The sequence below is a fragment of the Oreochromis niloticus genome, linkage group LG3 (assembly GCF_001858045.2).
Source record: "Oreochromis niloticus isolate F11D_XX linkage group LG3, O_niloticus_UMD_NMBU, whole genome shotgun sequence".
NCBI classification, from domain to species: Eukaryota; Metazoa; Chordata; class Actinopteri; order Cichliformes; family Cichlidae; genus Oreochromis; species Oreochromis niloticus.
The window spans coordinates 33,323,685-33,336,210 of record NC_031967.2 but is presented as its reverse complement, the minus strand read 5'-3'; the positions used below and the strand labels follow the sequence as shown (position 1 = coordinate 33,336,210).

At 40.7% G+C, this 12,526-nt stretch overlaps 1 protein-coding gene across 4 annotated transcripts in view; it reads right to left on the bottom strand.

Annotated features, from left to right (window-relative positions):
• The window catches only part of col4a6 (collagen, type IV, alpha 6), a 149,404-nt gene that overhangs the window by 28,970 nt on the left and 107,908 nt on the right, over positions 1–12,526 (bottom strand). For 2 of the 4 annotated variants that reach the window (XM_019353073.2, XM_019353074.2), the window contains exons 5-13: positions 8,787–8,921; positions 7,644–7,688; positions 7,268–7,387; positions 7,090–7,146; positions 6,565–6,609; positions 6,370–6,432; positions 5,936–5,971; positions 5,752–5,793; positions 373–465 (exon numbers count right to left, since the gene is read on the bottom strand). In XM_019353073.2, the coding sequence (XP_019208618.1) occupies positions 373–465; positions 5,752–5,793; positions 5,936–5,971; positions 6,370–6,432; positions 6,565–6,609; positions 7,090–7,146; positions 7,268–7,387; positions 7,644–7,688; positions 8,787–8,921 (636 nt within the window). Of the gene's footprint in view, positions 1–372; positions 466–1,633; positions 1,724–5,266; positions 5,553–5,751; positions 5,794–5,935; positions 5,972–6,369; positions 6,433–6,564; positions 6,610–7,089; positions 7,147–7,267; positions 7,388–7,643; positions 7,689–8,786; positions 8,922–12,526 lie in introns of those variants that run through there. The other 2 variants (XM_005464060.4, XM_019353076.2) reach the window with 2 other exon arrangements.

Genomic DNA, 12,526 nt, shown 5'->3' with positions numbered 1-12,526 from the left:
AAAACAATATGTGTTGGGCAAACAGAGAGCTCGCTTTTCAAGAAATCTGCCAGATGACCATCACGCTCATGTGGCAATAATTAAAAATCTACTTTTCTCAATGACACATGGACATAACAGGAAGTCTTGGTTTGGATATGTGTCGGTTACACCAGAAAAAATGTCCATCTCTCTGATTCATATAGAAGTGATCCTGGGAGAAAAGTATATGTTCTTTTCTATAATTTGAGTGAAGCATACAAGTTTACCAACACATGATGGTGTCGATCACTTTCAGGCTGTTGCCGCCATTAAAATGACTTTTTTATGTTCAAAACTGATTTTGTGTCAGTGAAATAAAACGCTAACTATGACTTGTGTTTCCCAACAAACCTGCATTCCTTTGTCTCCTTTGGGAAAACCCACAAACTCCACAACGCCATTGATCATTGGCTGGCCGGGGTCACCAGGCAAGCCCATGTCGCCCTGGATGCGGTGACCAAGGAAGAAAGAGCTGTTTACGCTGACGAAGCGCGGGGAAGAACAACCCCAGCTTTTGGAACGTTTAGGGGAAGAGAGGGCAGACTGTCGACTGGAGGATGGACGGCATGAGGCCGCGCAGGAAGCGGCTGAAGAGAGCGCAGACCGAGGAGAGGAGCGAGGAGCTTTATGGATGAGGATGAAGAGAGGCTGGTGTTTTTTTACAACTTTAATCCTACTTACAGAAACTTTGAAGGAAGTTCAGACAGTAATAGTCAGATTAAATTTTAACTAAACAGATATGAGTGCTATGACTTCTTGTCTGTACTCAAGATGTGTCAGTCTGTGTCATGTGTTTGAAAGCTACCAAAAAATTAACTTTTTATCCAACGGGAAGCTTTAAGATCAATAGTTTGAACTTGAAAGCTCAGACATGCTGACTTTTTAACATTAAATTTATAACAGCAACTTTTCACTAGGGTCCCTTTTGCCGTGTTCACTAGACTGCAGTTTAATGCATAAACGTTATAAGCCTCAGACACACTGCACAATGACACACATCCCAAGGAAGAAAAACTCTTTTATCCAAACACTTTTCACAATAAGAGCTTCCTAGTTTTGGTGCAGAGCAATTTTTACTGAACCTAAACTAAATCAGTGGTTTTCCAGCACCTTTAATACCATAGTTTGGCTCTCACACTCACAGTCTGCAGCAGCTGTGTTGCTTTCATTATTTTATTACAGCTGTAAAACAAATATGGGATAAATACTGTATTTCTTTAATTATCTTAATAAAAAAAAATCAGGTTGGCTTAAAAATGTAAATGATTTTTTCCTCCAAATTCTGATTAAAGCTGCATGACTGCTGCTCTCTGTGAGTCTGGACAGTGATGACCGACCTCTCCCCCACCTCTCCCCCTGTCTCCTCACGTCCTCCCTCATCTCCTTGTTTCCTCCCTCCAGCACGTCCTCCTCTCTGAGGTTTGTAAGGTTTGCTGCAATCACTGCTCCTCTTCTTTATTAGACCTTTGACCTGCTTACTGCTGCATCGTTGCACTTCTTTTTTTTGGTTACTTTCTGCAGTGAAACCCCCACCACATCCTTGCGTGTGTTTTTGTGTGTCTGTTGTGTTAGCTCAAAAACCTTCGCTCCTTCCCTTCCTTTGCTGTGTTACCTTATCTCCTTTGTAGATAGTGAGTGTTTTTGGGCCGCTTAGCGACGTGTCGCCGGGACTACCCCTGGGTCCGGGAAGACCCACGTCACCCTAGAGTCCGAAATACACACGAAACACACTGTTAGCCAATCAGGAGACGCGAAGAGAAGAGGAGGGGAAATGAAGAAAGGAAGGAGAGAAGGTGAGAGGAAAAGGAGAGAATGGGAGGATTATTTTAGTGAAGCAAAGGTGAGAAAGATGGCATCAGCACCTTGAAAAATCACATTAAATTATATTCACTGAGCAGAGCAGATCTGGACTCTCAGTACTGTGTGCAGCAGAGTAGCATCAGAGCTGAGCAGATGCAACTAATGACCTCAGTTTTCTTTTTTCAAAGTTAATCTAACCTGCTGTTATGCATATAAATGTGCACACGGTCGATAAGGGACATCAGTCCTTATATTGAAACTAGTTCTTTTTAAAGCTTTGTACTTCTTCAGGCGAGAAGCTGAGACCTGCAAAATCTGCACGCTGCACAACATGAGATGTATCACTCCTCCTGTTTTCCACCTGGAGACAGCGTTTACACTGCAGTCTGCCTTTGGTGGCAACTGTGACATTTAGCTGTCGCCTCATTGTTCTGACACACAAAGCAAAACTATCCACTACACTACATACTAACTACACACTCCAAACACACTAAACGTCACAAATCTCTCACATCTCAAAACTTGCTCTCTCTCGCTGTCACTCCCAAAACTTTCCCCTCTTCCCAAACACCTAAATGCCATGTTGCCATATCATCTTTTGATTGGTCGACATGGTAAATGTTTCCACCAATAGGAAAGGGGTGTTTTTTGTTTGCTTTTCTTTCTTTTTTTTTAAACAGCGAGTGCCTGCTAGCCCTGTTCTTAGACAGTAAACATGACGATCGTATTCAGGAAAAAAATATCGCGTGTATTTTTTTTTATCATGACTTTGGTTTTACGTGGCCTATCAACACAATGTAAAAACTGATAGATAGTTTGAACTGAAGTCCCCACTTTGAATACAAAAATGGAGACTCAGGCTTGTCTTGGGTTGACATAGATAGCATCTTGTTGCTATGACTACTTTTCTTTCTCAGCCAATCAGCAGCACTCGTGTGATCCCCCCTCCCTTTAGTAACATCGTTATTCCCATCACTGCTCATTTCTAATTTTATCCATTCTGGACACTTTCACAATGAAAACTTTAACATCTTCAGCTCGACCTCCTGTTCTTTTCTCTTCAAACCATACACCATTTCATTTTCTCTTTCCCACTTGTGGCTATCCTTCTGTCACAAATCACCTCTGACACTCGTCTCCACCCACTCCCACTTGCCTGCACTCTCTTCTTCACCTCTCTTGTGCACTGCTCTCCCTCTCATTCACAGACATGTACTCTGTCCTACTAACAGTGTCATCTGCAAACATTGTAGTCCGCAGAAACTCCTGCCTTACAGTTGGACTGTAAGGACTGTATTTGCTGCATTTTTTAAATGGTGACGCTGGTGGAGCAAAAGAAAAAGGAGGCAAAAAAGAGGGTAAAATATAGAAATAAGGCTCAAAAATAGATCATAGAAGGTAAAGGGATAATAGTTGTGATAGGAGATAAAAAAGAAGAAAGCTTAGTGACACTTTATATATTATAGTCAGCGTATAAAATTTCAAGGCCAGAATTAAAGGGACAAATACACATGCTGCACATTTTTTTACTGAAAAAAAGTATAATTCAATCCTAAAATTGCATCTCATCAGGCTAGAGAAGATCCAGCTGTTTCCACATTCACTTCATCCCTGATTCTATCCTTGCTCAGTCTCTACGGGTTTTGGTTGATCACAGCATGCGTGCAGTGTGTGAGGAAGATGAATGTTAGTAGCACCTGTGCCATTTGTTCAGGCGGGTGTGTGGATTGATGAGCGGGTGGTGAATAAGAAGTCAAGGAGTGGGAGAATGACCTACAAGTCTCAGCAATCATCACCAGAGGCCTGATGTGGTCAAGATGGGAAAATAAAATCATACAGGAAGCAGGAGCGAGTGATTGCAGCACCCAGTTACAGCCCACAGATTACAGTCCTCCAGAGTGACAACTCAGAAATTTAAACTGGTAAATGTCCAGGGTGGGACAGACTCACATAAAGTCAGCTGGGATTGGCTCCAGCCCACTCGCAAATCTGAACTGGAGAGGTGTTTTTGAAACTGGGTGGATGGGGCAAATTTTGGGTGAATTATGGTGAGAAATCTCTGAGCTGTCATTCAACAATAAAGAAACAAGTCCGTGAAGCCACTGGACGTCTGACAAACTCCCCGATCTAAAGAAAATAAAATAAATTGCCAAAATAATTGAACTTGGAGATGAGCTGGTCAGGATTAAGCTGAGCGATCTGTCCCAGGGAGTCTGCGTTTGTCTCAGTGGCAGCACGGATCACATGAAGAACAAACCAGACCGAAACAAGTAGAGGCTCATGTGATTGTTTTTATCATTCAGGAAACAGATGCAAAAATCAGTCCAACACATGTGTCAAGAAGAGGATGGAGAGAGGAGGAAGGTGGAGGGATGTGGGAATGGGTGGGGTTAAAAGGAGAAGGATGGAGGGATGCAATGGACGGAAGAAGTGCAGCTGTGGAGCCACCACCAAAATATTAACATGCACGGCATTAAATCAATGAACTTTAGTGTCATTCAAGCCGACATGCACCACACACACACACACACACACACACACACACACACACACAGAGCACTTAAAGCCTGCTGTTGTCATCAGTGACTGTAGAGCAGTGATTGCCAAAGTGTCAGTTGGGGCCCCCTGGTGGACTTTGCAGGTACTGCAGGCATGCCACAGTAATACTGTGCACAGTTCCTGATTCTATCATGAATATGAAATTATTTACTAACAAACAAAGTGAATTAAAGATGAATTTTCTGGCTTTTAAGGGGCCACAACACTTTCCACTTTGGGAATGGCTGCTTTACAAAACAACGTGAAACGGTCTTCATGTAGTGCTGGTTAAAGAACGTTTTTCACCAACATAATGACTTAAATCAGAGCTCTGCTTTAATAGCAGTTTATTATTAGCATTTGTGTCCCCGTGAGGTTAAAAACAAGTTTTTGCTCCAACAAATAGAAAGATTTTTTTTCCTAGACAGTCCTTTTGAATGACCATTATCTAAACCTCTAGTCCTTTAATTTAAGCACCTGACCCCTGACTTCACTTTACTGGAAAGAAACTGGGGGCAGACATTTATATACATCTTATAGTGATGCTTCCATCATTAGTATAAATTCTAAAAGGAATCAAAGCTATCTCCTGTGTGCCCCCTGCATGCCCTCACTGCCGATTTCCTGTTTTTCCCTTCTGTGACACTAGACTACATCCTAAGCTTAAACATAGACTGTATAGAAAAGATGCATGAGTCACAGGCTTATTTTTTCTGCAGTCAAATGTGTTTAGCGAGCAGTGGACGTTTTAATGACTTGTCTTTCATACCTTAAAGCACACCCTTCTTTATACTGTGCTGTTAATCTTTTTCTTAATTTTTTTTCCGAATGCTCCCTGTAGGGGTCCGCCTCCACCTCACCCTATCCCTCCATCCTCCTCTGCCACACCAAACATCTGCATGCCCACCTTCACTAGAGCCACACATCTTCCCTGAAGTCTTCCTCTTGTCCTCCTGACTGGCAGCTCCATCTTCACTGTTCTTCAACAATCCCTCCTCTGCACGTATCCAAACCATCTCAGCCTTGCCTCTCTTTAACCGTCTTCAAGCTGCTCAGCCTGAGCTGTTCCTCTGATGCACTCATTTCTAATTCTGTCCATTCTGCTCACTCTTCTGTTTTACTCTGAGTAGGAATCTAACTTATAAAACATGCTGTCCTGTTTTGCAGATAAAACACATAGATAGTTACACTGACTGTGGCAAACTTTAGACGCAGAATACTTTGCTTCCATATTTGTAGCATAAAGGGAGCACAACCATGGTTCCTCTTTGCTGTCTTTTTTATGCCTGTGTGATGAACGAATCACCGCCAAGAGCAGCATCAGCAGTGCTGCTCGTGTACGTGTGACTTAATTTTATGAATCTGTTGTGAGCTCTGTGGTTTACAGCGTACCTTGTCTCCTTTCTCTCCTTGATATCCGTCACTACGGCTCCCCTAAAAACAAAAAAGGTTAACATGTACTTCTGGAAAACAATGAGAGAATAAGAGAGGCTACTCGACTGATTAACCAAAAGGCAGCCATTTGTCTAAATTCAAAGAAATGATATATGTCCCTTTAGTGTACCATTATACTTACCATTGGCCCTGGGGGACCGGGAGGACCTGGTAGGCCCTATAAACAGGACAAAGAGTCAGACTAAGCTTCATAAAGTTAAAGATAAATAAACCTACATTCTGGCTTTAATGTGACTGGAACAAACTTATCACAGGGCTTGCAGATGATACCACTTTTAAGCTAAAAAAAAGTGCACCTAATATCTCTAATTTTTAAAAACACTGTTACATAAAACCTAAATGCCTGCGTGCACAGAACTTTTATGAACGTAAGATATTTAATCAAGCAATATTAAAGCAATCGTCACACAAGGCAGTAGAACAGTTTTTCCTTCATAATCACTGCATTCAGCATACTGCAAATTAGACATTAATTAAACAAAGAAAAAGAAAAGTGAAGGTGTGGATGCAGGGATCAGTCTGAAGAAGAGGAAACAGATAAATGAGTTTACATACTGGGTATCCTTCAGGTCCTTCAGGACCAGGAAAACCAACTGGACCATAAGGACCTTGTAAACCCTGCAGACATACAACATTAACATTTTAGACCACACATTGCTAACTATCCAGTGCATATTTCACAGAGCTCAGTCGTACTACTTTGCATTAAATATTTATGTTGTTGAGTGAAATAGTGAAAGAAAATCTTACAGGTGGGCCAGGGGGTCCTGGGGGACCTGGGGGACCCCGTGTACCCTAGATGAGTGCAATAAAGAAAAGAGCAAACAATAAATAAGTATGCACCAACACCTCCACACACATGGCAGAACACAATCTTGTGGGAGAATTATCTTTGTGAAAATATTAGTAACATTTGCTTCACTTTTCCACACCTTTAGTTGTCCTACTGAAATGAAGTTTATTTAGATAACCAATCAAAAAACAAATATTAAGTGGTTTTGCTGCTAAATGAGAGGACTTCCTTTTCTTCTAATCCATAGCTTCCTTATAAGGAGATTGTGACTGTATGTATAAAGATGATGGGATGGGGGATTAAGGAGGAAGGAAGAAAAGATGCAGGAATTAAAGATTTGTCCAACCTAATACAACAAAATGAGAGTAATGGAAGTGGAAAAGTAAAGGTTTTGCAATATTTTGATACTGCAAACAACTTAACTGCCTTGGTTAAAGAGATCAACCTGTGAGCAGCATTAGTGTGCATGAGTGGGAGCTTACATCGTTATCCGAGACGAATACGGGCTCTCCTTTCTGACCCTTGGGCCCAGTCGGCCCCTGTTGGAGGCAAACACAACATCAGTATCTCTGTCTCTGTATGTAAATATAATATTCTAAGTACTGGTATATGTGAGATTAAAAATATGTGAGGTGAATGAAACAGGATGTCTTTCCGTACAGGAAATCCACGGGCGCCAGGGATTCCAGTCCCAAAGCCGGGATCTCCAGGATCTCCTCTGGTCCCATTACAGCCGTCCAGTCCCGGTGGTCCTCTGCTGCCCGGCTGACCAGGGTGACCCTGCACAGCGAAGGATAATAAGGACATGACGACAAATTATAATTTGACCTCTCATTGATCATTTCCATGATCATTTTTTTCTATATTCCTGCACTTTTTACACAATATCACCTGGAGTTTCTTAATGTGAAGCTGAATAAATGAATAAAAAGGACATGGAAGAGAAAAAAATCAGAAAAAAATCTTGATGTTATCTTTAATGTCAAGAAACCTCATTAAGGAAATTAATGAATACCGTTTGCATCTGTTTACTTACAGGCACGCCATCACTTCCTTGGAATCCAGGCACCCCCATTGGTCCCTGCAAAGATAATAAATACTTTAAATATAAAATAACTTTAAATGGAGACACCTTGTGGGCAAAACATGCCACTGCCTGTTGGTGTAGAAAATCTGAATGTACATTGTTTGCATGAAGGTTTATAATTAGCAAATTGGGATATTATTAAAAAAAATGTATTTGCTAATTAGTTGTATACAGTATGTGCATACATCATGGATTTTTTCATTAGGTACGCCTTGCTGATACTGGACTGGTCCATATTTTGCTTTCAGAACAGCTTTAATTCTTCATGGCACAGATTCAATAATGTGTCGAAAACATTGCTCAGAGATTTTGTTCTCAGATTATTCTGTAAACTCCAGAGATGCTTGTGTGAGAAAATCCCTGCAGTTTCTGAAACAGTCAGATGAAACCGTTCAAAGTCACTTAGATCACCTTTCCGTCCATATTCTGAAGCCCAGTTTGAACTTTAACGTGTCTACACGCCACGTGGAGTTGTGATTAGCTCATTAAATGTTTGCATTAACTTAGATATTTTGTAGTAGATGTATTTAACCCTCTATAGCCAAACCTGTTGCTGGCATCAGACAGGTGTCTTGCACATTTTTTTTTAAAACATCTGTAACTCCAGTAACTCCTCAATGTTTTGCTAAATTAAAAGAATTCCAACGGTTCTTGAAAGCAGCAACTCTGCACATGTCAGTGATATTAGGGTCATTACGGTAATCCCAAGAAGAAGGTTGGTTGAGAGAAGAGAAAGTGAGTGAGTGTGATGCAGCGCTACAGAAAACAAACATTTGAATGTGGGTTAATTTTACTTTGTTTTTTTTATTATTTTGTTTTTTCTGTGTTGCTTTCTGTGTTATTCGTTGAGATTTGGATGTGTAGCCCGACCAGGGATTACCATGATGACATCACTGGACAAGAACAGAATTGATGCTTTCAGGAACTTTCAGGTTTGTTTGATTGTGCCAGTGTTTCCTTTGATCTAAAAGTCTGACCTAAAACGAGCCCTCCCATCGGTTTTAATGGGTTAACAAGGTGGCCACTGAGTGAACGAATCGCATTTAATGGGAAAAACATATTATAACCAATGCAAAGATCTGAAGCACCCACTTTGTCTCCCTTTGGGCCCGACGGTCCTTTCAGTCCAAGGTGGCCCTTCTCTCCTTTTGGCCCAGAAGGCCCAAGGACCCCACGTGGCCCATCCTGTCCAGACGCTCCAACTTCACCGAGAGGTCCTGGACGACCCTGAGAGCAAAGAGAAGACATGATCACTGTTCACCAAACTGAAAGCAGAAAAACATAGACTGTATATAAAAGACGTCACTGCAGATGCTCAGTTAACATCTGAGTGTGGCTCACATGTAGTGCATGAAGTAACACATGTACATGTGGTCTTAGTAGAGGCACAGCTATTGTAGGTTCACATTCAGTTAGAGAATACAAAGAAATTACAGTAAAATTAATGAAAAATACTTTTTAGTCTTGAAAGAGCCAAAAATCCACTATGTTGTCTAAATGACTCACACAGCTCACAGGTGCACTGCTCAGTCATGACCACAGGAGGGCAGCATAAACACAAGAAATGCTAACAGGTGCATCTACTTCAGGCAAACACACACACATTCTCACAGCACCCAGAAGTACTGACAGCCTCCCATTAGCTCACATTTTAAGCAGTCTGACCGGATAAGGAGAGAGGGGAAATAAATGGAGGGAGGAGTGGGCAGAGAGTGGGACAGATGTTTGTGAGGGTTTAACTTCACAGCTAAAAAAGCTAACAGAGGCCATTTAAGCCCTTGTTATTATGTGACTGCCACAGGAAAAAACCCAACAAAAACATAAATTCAGTATGAAAACAAAATCCATAGTAAGTTTGTCTTCTATCATAAACTGAAATAAGAGTGCAGTTTTTACATGCAAACAATGCATGTAAAAGAATGCAGCGACATGCAAAGAAACGGGCTCGTAAACTCATAAATAAATAATAGATTTAAATTTCCTTGAGAATATAAACTACTGCTGCAGATCTACATGTACAAGACAATCATACATATATTTATAGAGATGTTTATGAAGGATGAGACACTTTCCAACTGCTTTCTACCAGATTTGTAGCTGGAATTTAACTTAACCTAATGTGGCGTGAATTAACAGACGGGGTAATATGCCACAGAGTGTAAATGTATGGACAGTAGTGCACACCCTTAATTACACACATAGAAAAGGGTCACATCCCTGTATTATTTCCATGCACACATAAATAGATAAATGAAGATAATGATCTCCTGCAGAGCGGGTCCTGTTTGTACAGACAGAGTCGCTCTTCCTGCAGATAGAAATGCATTTCACCAAACCAGATCAGAGCCACACATACATACAGAAGGTCAAACACAGTCCTACATATAAACACTCTTTAGGATTTAATCCAAACTACAGGATGAATCAGGCGTATACAGCATCTGGACTGTTTAGATAAAGACTTAAACTCCTTCTTTAGACTGTCTAAACTGTACAGAAACAGCATGTGTTAGGAGCTTAAGTGGTCGTAAAATAAATCATCTCTTATCCATATATATGACGTAGTAAGTAACGACTTCTTCAAGAGGTTCCTAAACATGAAGTGAACATGCACACAAGTTATATTAGCCTATGAGAAAATGCCGTCTTAATAAAAGCGTATTTCTCTCCTTAAAACCTTATATCAGTGCAAACTAGAATGACTGTATTAGTGTATTGTATAACTATATTATACGATAAATGCTTGTCAGGTGCTGCTAATCAAAAGCACTTGGTTAACTGATCGCCCAGAAGTGTGATCACTTCTATAAAATCAGACGTCTTGGCAGTTTGCCGGTCTGGAGCATACAGGAGTGTGGAGGATAGACATCAGTAATAATCTCAGATGAATAATTGTTGCTGCCCATTAATCTGGGAATGGCTATAAGGCAAAAATGCATGTGAATAAACCACCAGCCTTCACCAGAATGGCTTAGAAAGAAAAGAGTCAAAGTGTTGCAATGGTCCAGTCAAAGTCCAGATCTGAACTTTGCTGAAATGCTGTGGTGGGACCTTAAGAGAGCTGTGCATAAACAAAGGCTTGCAAACCTCAATGGACTGAAACAAAGTTGTTAAGAGGAGTGGGCCAAAATTCCACAACAACAATGTGAGCCACTCATAAAGCCATGGAGGAAACAAGTGATTCAAATTAATGCTGCTAAACGAGCTAAGCTACTGAATCATATGGTGTACATAGTTTTTCACACTGCTTCTGCAGTTTGGCCTAATTTTTGCTACATAAACAATAACACAGTGTAACACATCGTGAGTTGTTGTTCACTTGAGGTTGTATTTACTGAGATTTGGAACCTGCTAAGGACCAGATGTTATTTTATTATGTCCTCATGTGTAAAACCTTGGAATTCAAAGTGGGTGTACTTGCCTGTTTGTGTTTAATGGGAACTTTTCAACTTTAATGACAGTAATTAAATAAATCAGATTAATATCAGTGCGTTTTTAATGTGTGGCAGCGAAACACCGGCTAGGAGAATTTTACTGTAAGTTTACAGGTAAAAACACATTTACAGGGTTTTCACTTAAACACTGTAAATGTGTTTGTCCCGGTAAAGTGACAGTGATGCCAGACTGGCCTTTGTCACACTGTCTTACCTGAGCTCTCAGCTCTTTTTCCAGCCCACATGGCCTCAGGGCAGGCAGGTAGTGCTTAATGACAGGGCTGTGCCAGCCTGCCTGAGTTGTCTGGCCCATAGTTCACACTCACACCTGGTTTCACCCAGGAAAAATATGCAGGGATCCCACAGGGAGCTGCTTTCTTTTACGCCTCTCCTTCCATCTCTCATTCCTCCATCACTCCTTATTTAAACAACTGCTAGTTGTATATAGTATTTGTATTTCTATTTTATTCTATTGTATTTTATTTTATTGTATTTTATTGCATTCCAGTGTTTTCTAATTTCTGCTACATAACTTTGCACTTTTGCTGTAACAAAACAAATTTCCCACCTGTGGGACTAATAAAGGTCAAAAAAAAAAAAAAAATACATCATTTCTTCTCCTGCTTTCTTTTTGGTTCTCCAATCCTCTTCACCTTCCACCAACTTCCTACTCCTTAATCTCTGACCTGTCTTCCTCCTAGCTGTCATCACAGTTTAAGCAACATAAACCTATAAATGTCTTAGCAGACCTCCAACCACTGGCTTAAGTATCTCTTTGTTTATCTAAAGCTCAACAGGTCATGGGGTCACCTCGTCCAAAGGCTCCGCCGTCTTTTTAGTTTCTATTTTCAGGTCACGGGTCACTTTCAAAGCGTCGGCAGCATCGTCTGTCTGGCCTTACATAAAAGGTGAGAGGTGAAGAGTTGGTTAAGGTGAAAAGACGATCTGGTGTCAGTTAGTGAACTGTGTTTTTTCTGCCTCAACAAAAAAAGACGTTTACAAACTTGTAAAATAACCAACAATTGCTAAAAACGGCTTCAAAAACGAAACCTCTGAAAGTCTGAGCTGTTTATTGTTCTTGACTCTTTGAGGGAGGTTCTGAGGGTTTAAGGAATCTCTGTGTATTCCCTAACATGGTAGGGGGAAGAGAAGAGATGAAGCAAGAAGGTGGGTGAAAAACCCCATAAAAAACAGTTACATGTAGTTTTAAATAACATCCAGACTGTTTAATTTGCCATAAATTTAAGGGTGGTCTAAAATTGACCAGAGGAAAAGGGGATTAGAATGAGTCTTTTCAACTCAACTTTATTTATATTGTAAGGTAAAAATCCTTACAATATAATAATAGAGGGAAAACCACAACAATTAGACAACCCCCTATGAGCCAACAGTCGGTGA